The sequence below is a fragment of the Castor canadensis genome, chromosome 3 (genome assembly GCF_047511655.1).
Source record: "Castor canadensis chromosome 3, mCasCan1.hap1v2, whole genome shotgun sequence".
Taxonomy (NCBI): domain Eukaryota; kingdom Metazoa; phylum Chordata; class Mammalia; order Rodentia; family Castoridae; genus Castor; species Castor canadensis.
This window is the reverse complement of record NC_133388.1, coordinates 156,292,694-156,312,158: the sequence shown is the minus strand read 5'-3', so window position 1 is coordinate 156,312,158 and position 19,465 is coordinate 156,292,694. Positions and strand designations below refer to the sequence as shown.

General features: G+C 40.9%; 1 protein-coding gene and 1 pseudogene across 2 annotated transcripts in view; one reads left to right on the top strand and one right to left on the bottom strand.

Moving 5' to 3' along the window:
- The window catches only part of Ints8 (integrator complex subunit 8), a 53,104-nt gene extending 46,253 nt beyond the window's left edge, over nt 1-6,851 (bottom strand). For both annotated transcript variants that reach the window (XM_074068860.1, XM_020178234.2), the window contains exons 1-6: nt 6,553-6,851; nt 5,352-5,526; nt 3,927-4,067; nt 3,603-3,674; nt 2,714-2,765; nt 1,211-1,393 (exon numbers count right to left, since the gene is read on the bottom strand). In XM_074068860.1, the coding sequence (XP_073924961.1) occupies nt 1,211-1,393; nt 2,714-2,765; nt 3,603-3,674; nt 3,927-4,067; nt 5,352-5,526; nt 6,553-6,682 (753 nt within the window). In that variant the 5' untranslated portion in view covers nt 6,683-6,851. The remainder of the gene's footprint in view (nt 1-1,210; nt 1,394-2,713; nt 2,766-3,602; nt 3,675-3,926; nt 4,068-5,351; nt 5,527-6,552) is intronic.
- A 4,203-nt stretch (nt 6,852-11,054) lies between these two features.
- Nucleotides 11,055-14,918, top strand: LOC141421691 (coiled-coil-helix-coiled-coil-helix domain-containing protein 5 pseudogene; annotated as a pseudogene).
- Nucleotides 14,919-19,465: the final 4,547 nt, after the last annotated feature.

Sequence of the window (19,465 nt, the reverse complement as noted above, 5' to 3'; positions counted from 1 at the left end):
AAGAATTGTAACTCCTATATAATTAATTATGTAATTAAAATGTAATTAAAAGAATATTGATAAAGGTAACCTAGTACATCTAGGTGTTTTTACAATTTTTATCAACCACCATATTGTGAAAATTAGAAATGTTATAGATAATAGCTTTTAAACAGACTCTGAAAGACTTTTAAATACTACAGTATCAGAAACCTTCCCATATGCAAGTTTCATCAATGATTTTAAAAAGTTACGAAGTATCAATACCTCATTATTCCTACAGAAAACTCATCAGATTTTGAAAACTGATTACCTTCAACTCTGGAAATCAGCTAATCTGAAAAGGCAACCTCCCAATACTGCCCTAACTATTTCTTGCCCCTTTCCAGAATGAGAAATAGTGATGAAAGAAGCCATGCCAGTTCTTAACAAATAAGGTAAAAGAATAGCTTAATATTATAATCTATTGGCCTCTTTAGGTAATTAATGAACATTTAAGATTTTCTTTTATCCCAAGGTTCTGTGCTTAGAAATTAAGTACAGAATATTTAAAAAACAGACTTCAAAGAGTTTACAATCTAGTAAGGAAACAGAAGGCAAGAACGCATACTATAATATCTGATGACAAACATCAACTGAAAGATGACAAAGGAACTCCAGCCCAAAGTTAAGAGAAAGCAGATGACAAACTTAAGATTCTTGAAAAGCTGATTTTCATTCTAGAGAGTTCCTTGATTCTAATATATACATATATACAAAGTAATATATATGTATGTACAAAGTAGCCAAAAATTATTTTCAAATTCAACTACCTTAACTGACTAGTCATTTAAAAAAATTTACCTTCTATAGTTTTATCTAGGGGTCTAGATTTTTCAGTCTAGCACATTATTAGTTTATTTGAGGAGAAGGTTGGTTTTGGCCTAATTAGATTTCTATAATATGAGTGAACTGCAAATCAGTTATATACTCACTGCATACTTAGTATTTAACTGCTGTCTCCTAATTATAATTGGGAAACTATTTCAAAGACAATAGATCACACAAAATTTTCCTATTTCCTTTAGAAAAATCTGAAGTGAAGCATTCTAAAATTTATAAACTAAAATTACAAAATTTTAATGGTATCTTAAGTCTAAATTAAAGAGACAAAGACAGAAATAATTTAATAGAATGATCTTATGTAAGAATTTTTAAATTTTCTGCTATACATTTAAATAGAAATAAATACCTGACACTGCATTTCCTCAGTTTTGATCTTCAGTCCAGCAGTAGAACTCTCAGTTTCTCCATTTACCATGCCTGGTTCCATGGCCAATAAATCTAGAGTTCTCATCGTGTGAACATAAAGATCCTTGTTTAATTTCAGGGCTGCCTCTAATACCAAAATAGAATCAGCAGCTTGTTCTTTTAGCTGTAAAAATTCAATAAACAAATTAAAACACAAAAATAGCATCTGATTTTACTAATCAAAAAATATTTACAGTATATTTACTACCTTAATAAACTGAGCTAGTAAAAATTAATTTCAACAGCAAAAATACAATTAAATTTGTTGAAATAAAGTTATCTTAAAATTTTAAGATACACTAAGTTCCTATTGTGAAATTAAAAAACAAAATGTAAGAAAGATTGGTATCTTTTTTCCATAGAGAATAAAGAAAAATGATTTAAGAAGCCAGGTGTAGCAGTGCACACCTAGCACTCACTACGCTGAAGCAGGAGGATCCCAAAAACACAGCCAGCCAAACCTAACTAGAAAGACCCTGTCACAGAGAGAGAAGGGAAAGAAAGAATAAGAAAGGGTTTAAAGATCTGCACTGTTCTACTTAAGAGTTATTCAAGAAATCTTTGTGCAAGTCATTTTAATAAGCACTAGATAACAAAATGGCATAAGCTTTTTGCTTATACATTCAAAATACTACAGATTTGTTTTATATAAATATGAATTGTTTCTTATCTTCTCTCTTCCCCCCAGTCCCCGTACCTCATATGGTATTCCTGGAATACTGCAAGTGTTCAATAAGTACAGAGATATTTATTTATTTATTTGGCATTGGCAATACTAAGGTTTGAACTTGGCTTCGTGCTTGCTAGGCAGGCACTATACTGCCTGAGACACATCTCCAGCCCCAGAGTTCATATTTAAATGACAGGAAATCCCCAACTTCTACTTTTATATAAGTAGCTTAAGTACAAAACTGTTTCGGGGCTGAGGGTGTGGCTCAGTGGTATAGCACCTGCCTAGCATGATCAAAGCCCCAGGTTTTAACTCCAGTACCACCAAAAAAAAAAAAAAAAAAAAAGAAGAAGAAGAAACAAACCTGCTATAATTTTTTGGTTAGAAAAAATTTAAATATAATTTTAAAATGTTTACTGTAGTATTTATGGCTCATGCCTATAACCCTAGCTACTCAGAAGACAGATTAGGAGGATCTGGAGGCTGGTGGAATGACTCAAGGTGAAGGTCCCCAGTAGCACAAAAAAAAAAAGAATATGATGCAAATGAATCACCTGAAGATTCATTCCACAGTAAGAGTGGTGATAAAGCATTCCACTGTTAGAATTGAGAACTTACGCAATTTAGAATACAGAATTGTCTATATTCCATACTAAAATCTTTGTCAATGCACCTAGACCTTGACAACTCTCACATATCTCAGATTAGAAGATACAACTATACATGCTGAAAATGTGTCCCAGAAGTGTTAGTGTAACTGATGCCAATACATACCACTTTCAAAATGTTTTCTGTTAGTTCTTTTTCCTGTTGCATTTGATTCATACTAAAAGAGAAATGATTGAAGGTCTCTGAAATGTTACTCAAGACTAAAAAATTCTAAATTAAAGAGCATCATTCTTGAAAATGAGGTTTACTTAAATACAAATATTTTTAATGCTGCTTCTTTTCTTGCTTTAAAAAAAAAGACTGGAGGTATGGCTCAAGCAATACAGTACCTTCCTAGCAAGAGCAAAGCACTGAGTTCAAATCCTAGTAATACAAACACACAAAAGCCTGTTATGATGCTCATTAATTTACCAGTAATTTCTCATTTGCTTTGCATTAAAAACTGTCTATTTAAGAGTAACACCTGGGTTGGAAGAGAGACTCAAGTGGTAGAGCACCTGCCTAGCAAGTATAAGGCCCTGAGTTCACACCCCACAACTTGCAAAAACAAACAAAAAAGAACTTACCAACAATAAAAGCTCACTTATATCAAGTTAGAAAATTAGAAACTATGCTAACTCCAAATTAAGAATTTAAGAATTAAGTTTAAAACTCCATACATGACCAAACTTTATAATGAACTCTGTACTCTTAATACTTGTAAATATTAAAAAAAACTTCCCCACTTACAAGATTAATACAACTTTTTCAAAACAACTTATTTAAATGAAAAAAAACTTAACACTTTCATATGAATGGCACAATTCCCAAAGTGCTCCCCCTTCCTTTTCAGAGCTTTCTACTCTAGATTTACCTGATACTCCGACCCCTCTAAGTCCTCCAAACAAACCTCTTTTCTATTTTTGCTGTACTTCTTCTGTAATACAGGTTGTTAAAAACTTGCAAATCTTTTAAAATTCTGATGATAGGATAAGGGTCTTATTGGCCAACTTACACACTTAACTGAGGGGGTCCAGGTTTTGCCTGTTTGACAGGAAAACTACTTTGAACAATTGTCCTAATTGCCCTAAAGAAAAAGACAGGAAAAAAATTAATATATAATAAATGTCATTTCAATTATTTTTTTCAAATACTACTTAGAAGATCTGTATTATAAACTATCTGAAGCTTTCACATCCATGATTTTTTTCCACTGTCAGATTCACAGTACCCAAGATCCTCTGAGACACCCCTAGAGTAAAAGGAAACCCTTAAAGCCAGAGTACAGTGCAATTAACAGAGGTTGCCCAGCAGATTCTGGGCTTATGACAAAATTTACCATCGATTGTAGAGAAGTACAGCCATAGCAGTGGTTGGAGGTAGAGAGGCCAGATCCATGTCTACATGCTTTGTGCCAGGAGGAACTTTACTGATGCAAAGCAGCTCATTTAGTAGCATATTCAATACTGGAACAGACAGACTGCAAAAGGTACATGTTTGCATGTTAGCTGCATAAGCAGCAAAAAAAAAAAAACAATTCCAAGACTTCTCTGAAAATAACTACTGTTAAAGGATCAAATCTTCATGTTTACCTATCAAACTTTTTTAATTTTTTATCATGAAAAAAATTCAAATACATACAAAAGTAGACAATATACTATACTGAGCCTGGCATGGTGATGTATTCCTACAATGCCAGCACTCACCCTCTCCTTTTACCCTCCCCCTCTTTCACTGGTCCCCTCCACCACCACTGCCACCATGACCCCCATTTTACATTTAAAAAAAAAAAAATTCAGGTCTAGGTTCTGCTTATGAGAGAGAACATATGGTATTTGTCTTTCTCAGTCTAGCTTGTGTCAACTGATCTCCAATTCAACCAATAAAAAGCTGGGCATGGTGGTACACCCCTGTAATCCAGCTATAGGGGGAACAGAATTAGAAGGATCACAGTCTAGGGCAGCTTGAGCATAAATGAATTTGAAAAATAACTAAGGCAAAAAGTGCTATGGGTGTGACTCAAGTAGTGGAGTGCCTGCCTACCAAGCACAAGAGTTCAAACCCCAGTAACACCAAAAAAGCACTTCTCTCTCAAATTACTTCCCATTTTCTGCATTTGTCCACACTTCCCACAAAGTATTTCTTTTTTAAATTGTGAGACAAAGGGGATTAAAGCAAATCATTTTCTAACAATAGTCCAGAAAGTACCTGTTTAAGAAAATAAGCACTGATTTGAATCAGCTATTTTATATTAGTTTGGGAGACAGTGACTGATTCATGACTAGTAAAATTAAATGAATTATTCAACAGCAAATCATTCATAGTATTACACATTTGTCATTAACTTTTAATCACTTTCTTCAGATACTTAAGTCAATCGAAACATCTGAAGTAGTTTAGGTGTGGCCTTTCTCTATGCATTATGTTATGGATAACATGAACATTATACCTTAAAGGGTGATTTAAATTCATCTAACTTTCAAATGAAAGTTAGAAAGGGTGGGGGAGGTGGTTTCCCTTTGTTACTCAGGCTGGTCTCTTAACTCTTGTGGGCTTAAGTGATCCTCCTGCCTCAGTCTCCCAAGTGTTGGGACTACAGGCATGGCTAGTTTTAAATGTTTTCTTACATATTTTGAAAAATACTTGCAAATTTTGCTTAGAACATACAGAAAAATAATTCTAAGGACCAATATCATAAAAACATATATAGAAATAAAGATATCTAAATAGTACTCCAAATGATACGTCATTTAAATCTTTATACCTCTTTTCTAGTATGTCTAAGTCCCACTTCAAATGTGCAGCAACCTTAAGAGCAAGAAGTTTTAAGATACGATTTCTCTTGTTATCAGGTGGAGGTTGAACTTGGTTTTGTTCATTAACTGAAGGTTTGGAAGCCTGCTCCAAGAACTGAACTATAAGTTGAACTGGAGCAGGATCTAGGATTTAAAAGGAAATAAAATTTTAAATGTAAGTTTTAACTATGAACATGCAAGAAGAATGCACTGTATTGTTTTCTGGCCACAAAAAGATGTGTAGTTATAATGACAACAGAATGTCATATCGGAAAAACTGTTCTTGGGGGTGAAGGGGTAAAAAAATAGTGCCGAAGGGAGCTCCTTGTAGGGAAAACAAATACAGATTCCCAGTTCAGAAAACAACCAACGCCAATTAGAGGGGGAGATGCAGGCTGTAGAACTACTGCCTTCAGAATTAGTGGGAGACCTATTGCACCTGTTGCCTCCAAAGAAAATAGAGATTACCACCTACCTCTCACATTATGAAGTCGTAATTACTCCAGGTAGCAGATGTGAAAAATTAATCACAGTGGCTGGCATCCTAAAATCACTCAACAAACGTGTGAAACGGAATGAGCTCCAAGGACTTACACACATGATACGACTGCCCACCTAAGGAAGCTAGCTTCTCACACTGCAGTCTCTACAGTCAAGGCCAGCCTAGTAGGCTACAGACAGAAGCCGTATTCAAACTTGAACTCAGCAACATGCGAAGTCAGGAACTTGCCTTTCCGTGTCATTACCTCTTTCCACAAATGCCTGAAATGTGGGGGTTTGTTTTTCCCTCCTTCTCCGGCACGGCGATTAGCGGGGGTGGGGGTGAGGGGGACAAGCCTAAGCATCCTCATCGCTGCACAGCAACCACTCCGCAATCGCACAGCTCTCTTGCTCTCAAAGGCTTTAACACGCAGCCCGAGTTTGGAATGTGCAAGTCGCTCGGTGAGGACCGAGACAGTGGTGAGACCCTACGACGGTGGCCGGCGTCAGGACAGCTGACTCCTCCCCACCTCCCTTCACTCACACGGCCCAGGAAGGACTGCACCAGCCCAGGCGACCCCAGCGACGCGACCCCGCAGGTGCTCAAGACCCTCGGCGGTGGCGACGGCCCCGGGGCTGCGGGGCTGCGGGGCTGCGGGGCGGGCAGCGCGCGGCGCACGCTCTGCTCACCCGGGCAAGGCTTGCGCAGATGCTTCTCCAGCAGCGACTCCTCCAGCAGGAACTCAAACCAGCAGGTCTGCGGCGGGGTGCAGGGCCGGCTGGAGGTGGCCGCCTCCCGGTCCGCCGCCTCCGCGCTCATCCTGCCCCCGCCGCCGCTACCGCCAGGGCCGCTTCCCGCCTCCAACCTGACACTCGGAAGCGGGGCCTCCGGGCCTGTGTTCTGTGGAACCGGCCAAAGAAATGACCACAATAGGAACGTCCCGGAAACGCACACGGCCCAAGATGGCGGCGCAGGCCACGGCAGCTGAGAGCCCGGATTTGCCTCCCACCCCTCCCCCACCCTGCGCCTCCACCGCGCCTTCGGACCAATCGGTGTTCGGATTGGAAAGAAAGGGGCGGGGTCAACCTTTGGACCACGCCTTCCTCAGGTTGCCGTGGGAGACGGCTAAGTTGCAGGTGGGTTTTGCGGGTTCTGGCAATTCCTCAGCAAGAAAATGACGCAACCTTACTGTTTTCGTACAACGGTGAACGCGACAGGATCTCGTTGTTACCCAGGGAGTTTGTCTTTGGTGCTTTCATTTCTGAAATTTCCTCCCTACTCTCCGCAGATGTGTCCTGCGGTTATGCACACCAGTGTCCAGGCCTCCCTACCTGGACAAGGACTGCATACAGTGAGAACAACTAGGATTTGAACTCAGGACCTACCATTTGCCAAGCAGGCACTCTACCCCTTGAGTCACGCCTCCAGCCCTTTTATTTACTTTGGTTATTTTTGAGATAGGGTCTCATCTCAAGTTTATGCCCAAGCCAGCCTAGACTGTAACCTTCCTATTTACACTTCTCGCATAGATTGGATGACAGGCTCACACCACCACGCCCAGCTTTTATTGGTTGAGATGGGGGTCTTATGAACTTTTTCCCCTGGTTGACCTGTTGGCCTCCAAGCCTCCTGATCGCCATCTACCCCAGTAGCTGGGATTTTATTTACTGTGGCCAGTAAAGCTTGGTCTTTTTATAGCAACTTGCTCTGGTGATGAAACATATGGTAGGGACCCTTCTCTCCCTGGGACACCAGGGCAGGAGTTAGGGATTGTTAGAGCACTGTAAAAGACTAATGAAGCACTGTGAATGTCAGTTACAATCTTTATTGTAGGCACCCTTCTGGAAGTTTATTTTGCCTTTAAGTGTGCTGGGGCTGGGTCAGTTTGAGTCCTTTTCAATCGACAGTTCTTAATTGACCCTTCGAAGGGTCCTTGCAGCCTTGGGTGAGGGACCATCAGACAAGCAGCCAAGACTACCCTCTTGCCAGTACCAACTGCTTTAAAACCCCGTGGACACCTTGAGGAAGCCACACATTGAAGTACAATGCTGGCTCTCAAAGACACTCTCAAGGCAAACAACTTGCACAGGACTTTCTTTTTTTTTCTTTTTTTTTTGGCAGTATTGCGGTTTAAACAAACTCAGAGCTTCACACTTGCTAGGCAGGCACTCTACTGCTTGAGCCACTCCACCAGCCTTTTTTTTTTTTTTTTATGTTGGGTATTTTCAAGACAGTGAGAGCCACGGGTGCCCAGCTGCACAGGACTTTTTACCTTTATAAATCTCAGTGAACGCTGGCTGACCCTGCATCCTTTTCCACCCAGGCCAGTGAGGGAGCACTTCCTCTGGTGGCCCAACAGAAAATCTGTGATCGGTATCAATACAATCTTTCATTAACATGAGGGCACCACGGTGATTGGTGCAGATACCCTGTCACCCCACCACCACCACCCAACTTCTGCCTATACAAGCAGGCTGCTCAACTCACTTTGTGAACAGGTGGGAGACACCCTCTAGACTCCTCCCCCCAATTGCAGCTTATCCCCAGGGGCAAAACTGACAGGAACAGCCTAGGGGGGCAGCAGACAGGGAAAGTGAAGCTGATATTGTTAGGGGTATTCAATGTGAAACTGACAGTGGTAGGTCACATCTGCAGATGGAGAGAACCCTCTGATTTCAGGCCCCTTCCTGGGACACAAAAGAGCTATAACACTAACCCTGAGGCTCAGAACACTGTGCTACCCGGACAGCTGTCAAGGGCCTTAGGCCCAAACCCCAAGGCCTGGAACCACATGCACTGGCCCTAGCTGTCAAGAGGACTGACCCCAAGATGCAGCTGTCACCTTAACTGCTAAAAGCCCTGGGCTGACTGCCGCTATCCACTGTCATCCACTGCCACTGCCTGCAAATACCTGCCAAGGGCCTGGAATAAAAGGAGAAGCTTCTCGCCTACTCATAATTTCTATCTGGGTAGAGCAGAAGGACTCCAATCAGCTGGTTTATTATAGTGAAAGCTAAGACCCACATTAATCCCTTCTGAGGTCAATGCCCCAGCTATCTAACATCTTTATTACCTTCCTCCTACCACCCACCCATATCAACAAATGGGGACCAAGCCTCCTGCATGTGAACTGTGGAAAAAAAGTTTTTTGTTTTGTTTTTGTTTTGCAGTCCTGGAGCTTGAACTTAGGGCCTATTCCTTGGCCACTCCACCAGCCTTTTTTTGTGATGGGTTTTTTGAGATAGGGTTTCCCAAACTATTTGCCCAGGCTGGTCTCAAAACATGATCCTCCTGCTGTCTGCCTCCTGAGTAGCTGGGATTGCAGGCATGAGCCACTGGTGCTGGCTCTAACACATGAGTTTTGAAGGGAACAAAAAAAAAACATACTAATGGCCAAGACTGCCCTAATCTTAAAACTGAAAATCTTACTTATCCCCCTCTCAGTTCTGGGCAAGCAAGCTGTTGGCACATAACACCCACTCACTGTGCCCCCAAGTCACTTGGGTGCTGGGAGCCAGCATCTCCGCATAGAGAAGATGAGAAGGGAAAAGAAGATAGGAAGGGGAGCTTGTAGTTCCATAGCCTGAAAGATGACATGAGTCCTGAAAGGGACTAGCATGCTTAACTTTAATTTTTGTTGTGTTTTGTTTTGTGTTTGAGATGAGGTCTTGTTATGTTGCCAGGCCAGTCTCTAACTCATGGACTCAAGTGATCCTCCTACCTCACCCTCTCAAGTAGTCGGCAGTACAAGTATGTACCACTACACCCAGCAAGTGCCTAATTTTAGATCAAGGAAAATTTCACAAGTTAGATGGTACCAAATTTAGGAATAATTGAAATTCTAGGAAACATTTTTGCAGTGATGATTATGTATTTCCAGAGCATCTGGCAAGGTTCCTCTGCTATACATGCTTACCACTTATTCAAGTTGTTTCTGTTTCTATGTTGATAGTAAACAGCAGTACCTAATCATATTCCCCTCCTTGTCCATGAGAGTTTAAAATGCTTGTGGTTAAGCTGGGTGCCAGTAACTCACGCCTATAATCCTAGCTACTTGAGGGGCTGAGATTGGGAGGATCAGTTCAAAGCCATCCTGGGCAAAAAGTCTGAGAGCCCCATCTCCAAAATAACCAGAGCAAAATGGACTGGAGGTGTGGCTCAAGTGGTAGAGCTCCTGCTTTGCAAGTGTGAAGCCCTGAGTGCAAACTCCAGTCCTACCAAAAGAAAAATAATAATGATGATAATATGTTTTCTCTTACATCTTCCCAGCTTTCTTGTTCTTTCTATAAGTAATAAATTGTTCCCCTCTGAAATATTGACCTACCTCACTGACCCTACACAGTATAGGAAAATAATTGAAAAAAATACAAGTTTTATTGTCACATATTACTCAAGATGATTGTTTTCTTTCTTTCTTTCTTTTTCTTTTTTTTTTGTGTGTGTATGTGATACTGGGTTTTGCAATAGGGTTTCAGAAACTATTTACCTGGGCTGGCTTCAAACCTAATCCTCCTGATCTCTGCCTCCTGAGTAGCTAGGAATACGGTGTGAGCCACCAGCGCCCAGCCGAGATGAGTGTTTTCATAAAGAACCCCTGAGCATCATATAAAAAACAAATTTGCATTCAGTCCATTTCTTTGAGATATTTTTAAAGACAAATATAATTTAATTGTGAACAGAGAATTTGAAACCTTATTCAACAAATATTTTGGAGGTGGGAGACTCTATGCTGATGGATTACACTGCCATCTTGTGGCCTTTTGCAGTAGTGTCCAAATCTACCAGTAATAGAGACTACATAGGATCACTTTTTGCTACTTCACAATATGGATGAAAGCATAGGACATGAAGCTTTTGGTTTGAAGTAATGTATTTCTTGTGGAAGCTATTTTGTAGTATCTAACAAAGTTACATCTTCTTAGGGACTTCCAAAAATAGATATTTCAAGTGGTAGTGAATCTATAGCTAGCACTTTTTTTTTTTTTGGTGATACTGAGGTTTGAACTTAGGGCTCTCACCTTGAGCCACTCCACCAGCCCTTTTTTGTGAAGGGTTTTTTTTTTTTTCAAGATAGGGTCTCGTGAACTATTTGCCCGGGATAGCTTCAAAACATGATCCTCCTGACCTCTGCCTCCTGAGTAGCTGGGATTACAGGCATGAGCCACCTATCACTTTTTTTGGGTGGGGGGGGGTGAGGGGAGCAGTATAAGGGTTTGCAAGGCAAGCACTTGAATCCTGTGGCTAGCAAACATTACTTTTTTGTGCTTAACTTTCTCTGCAGCTTTTTTCTGCTTTCTTGACCAGACAGCACTGTTACATGTTTCATTCATAGCATTCTGCAATCCTGTTATGGCCCCAATCTCACCTCCTTGTAATTACCTATTCAACTGTCTAACTTCCATGATAAAGTCTAAACTGATGGTGTGGAGGTTGTGGGGAGTAGTGAGCAGGACAGTGGTTGCATGGTTTACCTCGTATTGTATACCTAGTACATAGCAAGTACCCAGTAAGTATTTGGTAAATCGTTTTGTTGAACATAAAGCACCTGTATTTCACATGCATGCAGATGCTCCCCTATAAATCAGATCTACAGGCTTTAAACTTTCCCTTATCTAATCTAAAGCATTATTAAACGGTTCCTGAGGTACTTATGATACCTAGAACAGCTATGTTCTTGGTTTTATGAACAGCAATGAACTTGAAGCTCTTATAAAGCAGTGACCATGTCTCAAATTTGTGTCTTTGCATACAAAGACTCGGGTAGTGTCCAGCTGAATGGATAACTGAATGCAGACCTGAGTTGCCTGAAGAAATGGAGCAGGCATGTGCTGATTGTATGACGGAACCAGAACTGAGTCTCTTAAGTTCTCTGTCTTTATTTTGCAACCTCCAGCCTTTCCTGTAAAACCTCTTCTGTGGCACACAGCCCTGGTAGAGAACTGACCAGGGTTCACAGGGGAAGAGCCAGTCCTTTACATGGCTGGGAGTCTGTCACTTCCATTCTGCCAGCGGGGCATCTGAGGACAAAAGAGTCACAGGAACTTTCATTTGCCTCTCCTTTTGTTTTACTTCCAAGTACTACACTTTTACATTCCAGGCTTTAAAGCAGAAAGACATCTCTTCATACAAATAGACAAAAATTTAAGGTGTGCTTTTAGAATTGGATCTCAAAATATTCCTGATATTCTCAACCATTAGAAAAATATTGTCATATTAATATAGCACCTAAATACCACAAATCCTACTTACTTGCCTATTTGCCTATGCTACTTTAAAAAAAAATCACAATTGTGTAAGGCAGATATACTGCTCTTCAAAAGCCATGCCACAGTTGAGTTTCCAAAGTTGATAAGACTTTCCAATTTTTAAAAAAAAAAAATTTCAACAATTTCAGAATTAGAACAGAGAAGGTTCTAGCAAATAATGCAATTTCTTTAAATATCCTTAATATTTTTTTTTTGGCAGCACTGGGGCTTGACTCAGGGCCTCATGCTTGCTAGGCAATTACTGTACCACTTCAGCCACTCTGCCAGCCAAAAAATAACTTTTAAAGCCAGGCTTGGTGGTGCATGCCTGTAATCCCAGAATTTAGGAGTCTGAGCTGGAGGATCATGAGTTTGAAGCCAACCTGGGCTACATACTGAGATTCTGTCTCAAAACACAAAATAAAAAACCGAGGGCTGGTTCATGACTGGTCTGCATCAAATACTGGTATTGAAAGTACAAGTTCACAAAATTTTACAGCAGTCTGACATCCAAACAAATGATCAGTGGTCACATCTAGTTGAGCAGGTGTAGAAGAGTTAGGGTGCTGGGGAACTTGAGTGGTAGGTTGCACATGCAGTGTGAGCTGGGAACCAACCTAAATACCAGGACACCTACCTATCAGTCTGCCACTGGAAACCACAAACACAAAATTGGTTCTTGCCAGGCATCAGTAGCTCATGCCTATAATCCTAGCTACTTGGGAAGCTGAGATCAGGAGGATCTTGGTTCAAGGCCAGTTCAGGCAAATAGTTCTTGACACCCCATCTCCAAATAACCAAACTAAAATGGACTGGAGGTGTGGCTCACACAGTAGAGCACCTGCTTTGCTAGCATGAAGCCCTGAGTTCAAACCCTAGTCCCACTTAAAAAAGTAAATAAAATTATATAAAATAATTATAATAGTGTATCATTGGCCTTATAACATATATAGATGCAATTTGTAAAATAATAGTACCAAAGGAGAAAGAGGGGATAGAGCTGTTTAGGACTAATGTTTCTGTATCTTACTAGGATTTAGTATGAATCTGAAGTAGATTCTGATTAGTAAGATGTAAAGTAACTACTTAAAAAAACCTTGTAAAACATAAAGTGGACCTGGAGGTGTAGCTGAATAGTAGAGTGCTTGCCTAGCATATATGAAGTCATGAGTTCAATCCCAGCACTGCTAAAAAGAAAAAAGAAAATAAAAAGGAAAAAGGTTGGTTCACCTTGATTGATCCCACACCCATGCTGGCCTGAAGACGCAGGTAGTCCTGAAGGTCGCTTCTTGGTACTGTGGCCGAGACTGAATCAGTATGGCCCCATGTGTGGCAGCCAAGCCTGAGTCATGAAAGGACTGTCACCATGTTAAGATGAGCATTGCCGGGTGCACATCCTCCCACCCAGTCATCTGCCAGATCTGCCTGGCCTGAGCCGAGCCTTCTGAGGCCTGTGAGGAGTGCCTTCAGCAGAATGAAACAGCTGTTGGCAACTGTACTGAACCTGAGCCCCGCCTCCTGAAGTGCACTGAGCAGGTACAGCTGCCATGTTCACTCATAACTTGCAGAGGCACAGCTGCTTCCTGCCTCCTGAGGATGCCTTTGACTTTAGGAAAACTGGACAAGAGTGACTGGCCCTTGATGCCCCCATCTTCTGCAGAGTGGCCTCCTGAGGGCCCTGGTGGTTGGCCTAGCTTCCCTGGATATCAGGATTCCCAATAAAGACTGTATACTGTACTTTGATTTCTGCCTTTAGTACCTGAGGCAGCTCTGGGAGAACTTCTTTGGCAGACACTCTGGTTGTCCATCCCCCAGCTTCACTTGGTCTGTCAAGGAAGGGCCCAGGATGGGCAAGATGCTACATCTGTTCACCAGGGTTAAGATGACCTCTTCTCCCTTGTCAACACTCCCAAACAACCATTCCTTGCCTCCTGCTGGGTGAGGGGAAGGCCCATTATCCTTTCCACTCTAGCATTCCCCAAATCTTTTTGAGTCTTCTTGAGGCTTGGGTGGGGAGAGGATAATAAGCAGCACACCTCTTTCCCTGCTGGATCCAAGGCCAACTGAGCAATAGACACAGGCCTTGGTCAATGGAGATGGAAATACTGGCCTACTACTGAAACTGACTGAATGGAAGAATGTAGCTTAGAAGCCTACTGCACTGGACTTCTGTTCTGTCTTGGTTCGCATTCCCATCAAAGTCAGCTCTGAGAATTGGCACAGTTACTGTATTTGCAATTTGAATCCAGAGATACTGGTAGGGTGTGGAGGAAGGAGACAAAGAGGAAGGCAGCCAATAAAAAAGTACATTATCAAGCCAGTTACTATTGTGGGACATAGACTCAATTCTATTGGGAACCTTCAGGAGACTGCATACAATTTACCTGTTACCCTGTGAAGGGGCGAGAAGATATGGAGTGTTTATGTGTCATTGAGAGCTGTTGTCATGGGCATGTACCCTCTGGCATTTCTGGCCTGGCCTGTGTGGGCCAGTGTGCTTCTGCCATCAGAAGAGGGCTGTAATCAGGGAAAGCCATTGTCTAAGGTACGTCATCTCTCCTTTGCATATTGAGAATACCTGGCTTTGGATACTAAACTAAAGATTGCTTTTGAACTGTGATTTGTCATCTGTGTTTACCACATTTGGAATCTCTTTCTAGTTTAATGAGGGTTTTATCCCATTTATGTAACTTGGTGTAGCAAACTTCATAAAGCTGCCCTTGTTGGTGAGAATGTGTATACAATTGACGTGATCATACAGAATTTTTCTGTGTTTTTGATATTGGTTTTATAAAACACCGCAGAAAACACTCATTTATTCCTGTCCTTTTTTTTAACCCATGGAACTTTGTCTGCATCTTTTCCAATTTATGGAAATTACTTCATATATGCACATATGTAATGCACATTTTCCCTTCTGTTTTATTTAAATAAAATATAATAGTAGGCTGGAAAAAAAAAAAAAAGAAGAGGGCTGTAACCAGAGAGTAACAGGATCAAATAAGCAGCCTTTAGCACACAGGAGAGATGCTGAGTGGATCTGTGCTGGTACCTGCTTCTCAGTGTTTGTCCTTAGAATCCCAGGCTCTGTAAGCATAGCTGGTTGATCATAGACTCTCCAGTAGGGGCAGATCACAAAAAAAGCAGAGAGCAGCCAGGCAAGTATGCAGGAGAGACCTGAACTGAGCATGCTGATAAAGACAAACTCCAAGATGCCCTAAATTTATTTACAAAGGGTTGGGGGACAGATGGGAGAGCAATTAGTAAAAAGCTACAATCTGAAAAGAACAAAAGATTGTCTTGAACTCAGGGCCTTCACCTTGAGCCACTCTGCCAGCCCTTTTTGTATGGTTATTTTTGAGTTAGGGTCTTGAGAACTATTTGCCCGGGCTGGCTTCAAACCGTAATCCTCCTGATCAGCTAGGATTACAGGTGTCAGCCACCGGCGCCCAGCTGTCATATATATTTTTAATATATATTGAAATCTTAAATTGTGTTACAGCAGACCACTTCCGACTGCTACCTAGCCCTGCTACAGTTGCCAGCCATTTGGGAACTTGGTCCAGGACCTCCTAGCCTTTTCTTTATCTGGCTAGCATTGGTAATGGCTCAGTAAAACCTTTTTAAGCTCAATGCAAAAGAAAGCATTATAGGAGGCACAGAAAAACAAAAAAGAATGAGAATTTTGGAAAACTAAAATAGCAATTGTAAATCCAACTATATCAATAACATTAAATACAAATGGATTAAATGCTACAATCAAAATTAACAGAATTAGTACTTCACTAAAAGACCAAAAGACTCCCCTGTTCATGGATTGGTAGAATATTGTGAAAGTGGTTATACTACCAAAAGCAAACTGTAAATTCAATGCAATTCCCGTCAACTCCTAACATCATTCTTCACAGAATTAGAAAAATCAATTCTAAAATTCATATGGAATCATAAAAGACCCCCAAATAGCAAAAGTAATCATACTGAAGCTATCATGACACTGGACCTCAAAGTATCTTAACAGAACCATAGGAAGAAAACCAGTGTTGGCACAGAAACAGACATGAAGACCAATAGAACAGAAGACAAAGAAACCCACAGAGCTATAGCCATTAGATTTTTGACAAAGGAGCCAAAACCATACATTGGAGAAAAGACAGCCTCTTCAACAAATGGTGCTGAAAGGGCTGGGGATGTGGCTAAAGTGGTAGAAGCACCTGCCTAGCAAGCAAGAGGCCCTGAGTTCAAACCCCAGTATTGCCAAACAAACAATCTCCCCCTCTCCCCCTCAACAAATGGTGTTGGGAAAACTGGATATTCAAATTTAGAATACTGAGAATACACACCTTTCTCTCAACCTGTACAAAAAATTCAAAATGGGTCAAAGATCTTAACATAAGACCCAAAACTACTACAGGAAAACACTGGGAGATATAGGCATAGGCAATTATTTTCTGAATAGGACTCTAATTGCCCAAGAGATCAGAGTGAGAACTGACAAATTGATTGTATAAAATTAAAAAGCTTCTACACAACAAAGGAAACAATTACCAGAATGAAGAGACAACCCACAGAAGGGAGAAAATCTTTGACAGTTATTCATCAGATAAAGGACTAATTATCCAGAATATACAAAGAGCTAAAAGAAATTAAACACCAAAGAACAAATAATCTAATCAATAAATGGGCAAATGAATTGAACAGACAGCTCTCAGAAGTATAAATGACTAATAAATACATGAAACTATGTTCAACGTTCTTAGCTATAAGGGAAACGCAAATGAAAACTACATCATGTCAGGAGGTAGAGATCAGGAGGATTGAGGTTCGAGGCCAGCCCGGGCAAACAGTTCATGAAGCCTTATCTCAAAAAAAAAAAAAAAAACCAAAAACCCAATGCAAAACAGGGCTGGCAGAGTGATAGAGCGCCTGCTAAGCAAGTGTGGGCCCTGAATTCAAACCCCAGTATCACAAACATAAAAAAAAAATAGACCTACCTTATGACCCTGCATAAGGCATACTCATGGGCATGTATTTGAAGGAGTATAAATCAGCATACAAGAGAGACACCTGCATACCCATGTTTATCACAGCACTACTGACAATAACCAAGGAATCAGCCTAGGTGCCCAACAACTGATGAATGAGTGAACAAAGAAAATGTGGTGTATAGATAAATAATAGAACATTATTGAACCATAAAGAAAAATGAAATTGTGCTGCTTGCAGGAAAATGAATGGAACTGGAGATCATCATGTTGAATGAGATAAGCCAAGCTTAAAAATTCAAATATTGTGTGCTTTTGCTCATATGCGGAATCTAGACCTACAATGCTGATGATAATAATAATAATAATGGGACGTGAGTGTAAACGGGGTACTGGCTGGGGAGGGAATCAGTGGGAGGAGAGGAGGGAAAGGGGAGGGTACTTGGGGTGAACAGAATCGAAGGTTACATATTTATGAAGATTGCATAATGAAACCCACTAAATACTGTTTGAAAAGGGGGAGGCTAAAGTATAATAGAGGGACTGAACTCCTTCAAAATACATTGTATGTGTCTACGGAAACATCACCATGAACCCCCTTGTACAATTAATGTACACTAATTTTAAAAAAAGCATTTGTGCTTCAAAGGACCCTAACAAAGAAATGAAAACCCACTGAATGACAGGAAATACTTCCACATAATCTAATAAAGGTCTTATATCCTGAATATAGAAAGAACTGTTATAACTGAACAATAAAAACAGAACCCAATTTTTAAAAAATGGGCAAATAAGCTGGGCACCAGTGGCTCACTCATGTAATCCTAGCTACCTGGGAGGCAGAAATCAAGAGGACTGCAGTTCAAGGCCAGCCTGGGCAAACAGTCTGAGAGACCATCCATCCCCAACCCACCTCCCAAAAATGAGCAAAGAACTAGGCATGGTGGCACACACACCTGATCCCAGTACTTAGGAGGCTGGGGCAGGAGCATCAGGCAAGCTACACCTGCTATGTAATCCACGTGGGCCACATCACAAGACCCCGTCTTAAAGGCAAAGAATTTTACAAATGGGCAGTGGGGTTGTAGCACGGTGGTACAGTGCTTGCCTACCACGTGCCAGGCTCTGGCACACACACGCACACGCACACGCACAAAAGATATACGGGTGACCAATAAGCACATGGAAAGATGCTCAACAGTAGCTATGACAGAAATGCAAATTAAAATCACAATGAGGCTAGGCATGGTGATTCATGCCAGAACTCTAGAAGCTGAGGCAGGGGGATTGAAGAGTTCCAGGCCAGTCTGGGCTACACAGCGAGATTCTATCTGAAAAAAAACCCTAAGTGACACCAAACCAAAAAAGAGAGAGAGAGAGACTACTTCATACCCACTGAGATGGCTGTAATCAAACAAGGTAAGTAGTACAAGGATGTGCAGAAATTGGAACCCTTACACATCTCTGGAAGAATTATAAAATAGTATATTCGCATTGAAAAACAATCGGGCAACTCCTCAAAACATTAACCAGAGGCTGGGTGTGGTAGCTCGCACCTGCAATCCTAGCTACTAGGGAACTGGAGATCGGGAGGATCCTATTTTGAGGGCAGCCCAGGTGAAAGTTTTGAGAGACCCAAACCAATAAAAGCTGGTGCACACCTGTCATCTCAGCTACACAACAAGCAAAAACAGGATAGCGGATCAGACTGACCTGGGTATAAAGCAAGACTCTATCTCAAAAGGAACCAAATCAAAAAGGGCTGAGCAAGGTAGCCTAAGTGGTGGAGTACAGTCCTGGCAAGCATGAGGCCCTGACTTCAATGCTACCAGTTACATAAATACCCAGGAGAAATGAAGTCCTACGTCCACAGAAGAACTTATGCATGCTCAGAGCAGCATTATCAATAGCCAAAAAGTAGAAGTAGCCCAAAATGTCCATCATCTGATGGAGGAAGAGATGTGGAATATGCATACAATGTAGTGTTTGGCATTGATTAAGAAGGATACATGCTGCAACATGGATGAACCTTGAGTCAAAGAAGCCAGTCATCACCATTTATATGAAATGTCTAGAACAGACAAATAATGGATTGTGGTGAAAACTGCACAACTCCATGAATATTAACTGAAAAAAATCATTGCGCTGTACACTTCGGGTAAGTGAGCTGTGTAGCATATGAGTTGTATTTCAATGAATGTAACAAAAAAGTTCCGGTTTGAATAAAAGACAACTTAAAATTCTGGAAAGTTTTATTATGAAAACAAAACAAAGCCAATTAAGCATGAAAGAATTTCATTTCTTTTTAAATGCTTGAATCTTTCCCTTTATTTACATATTTTCAAGGTAATGAATTAGCAGTTAATAATCTTCCA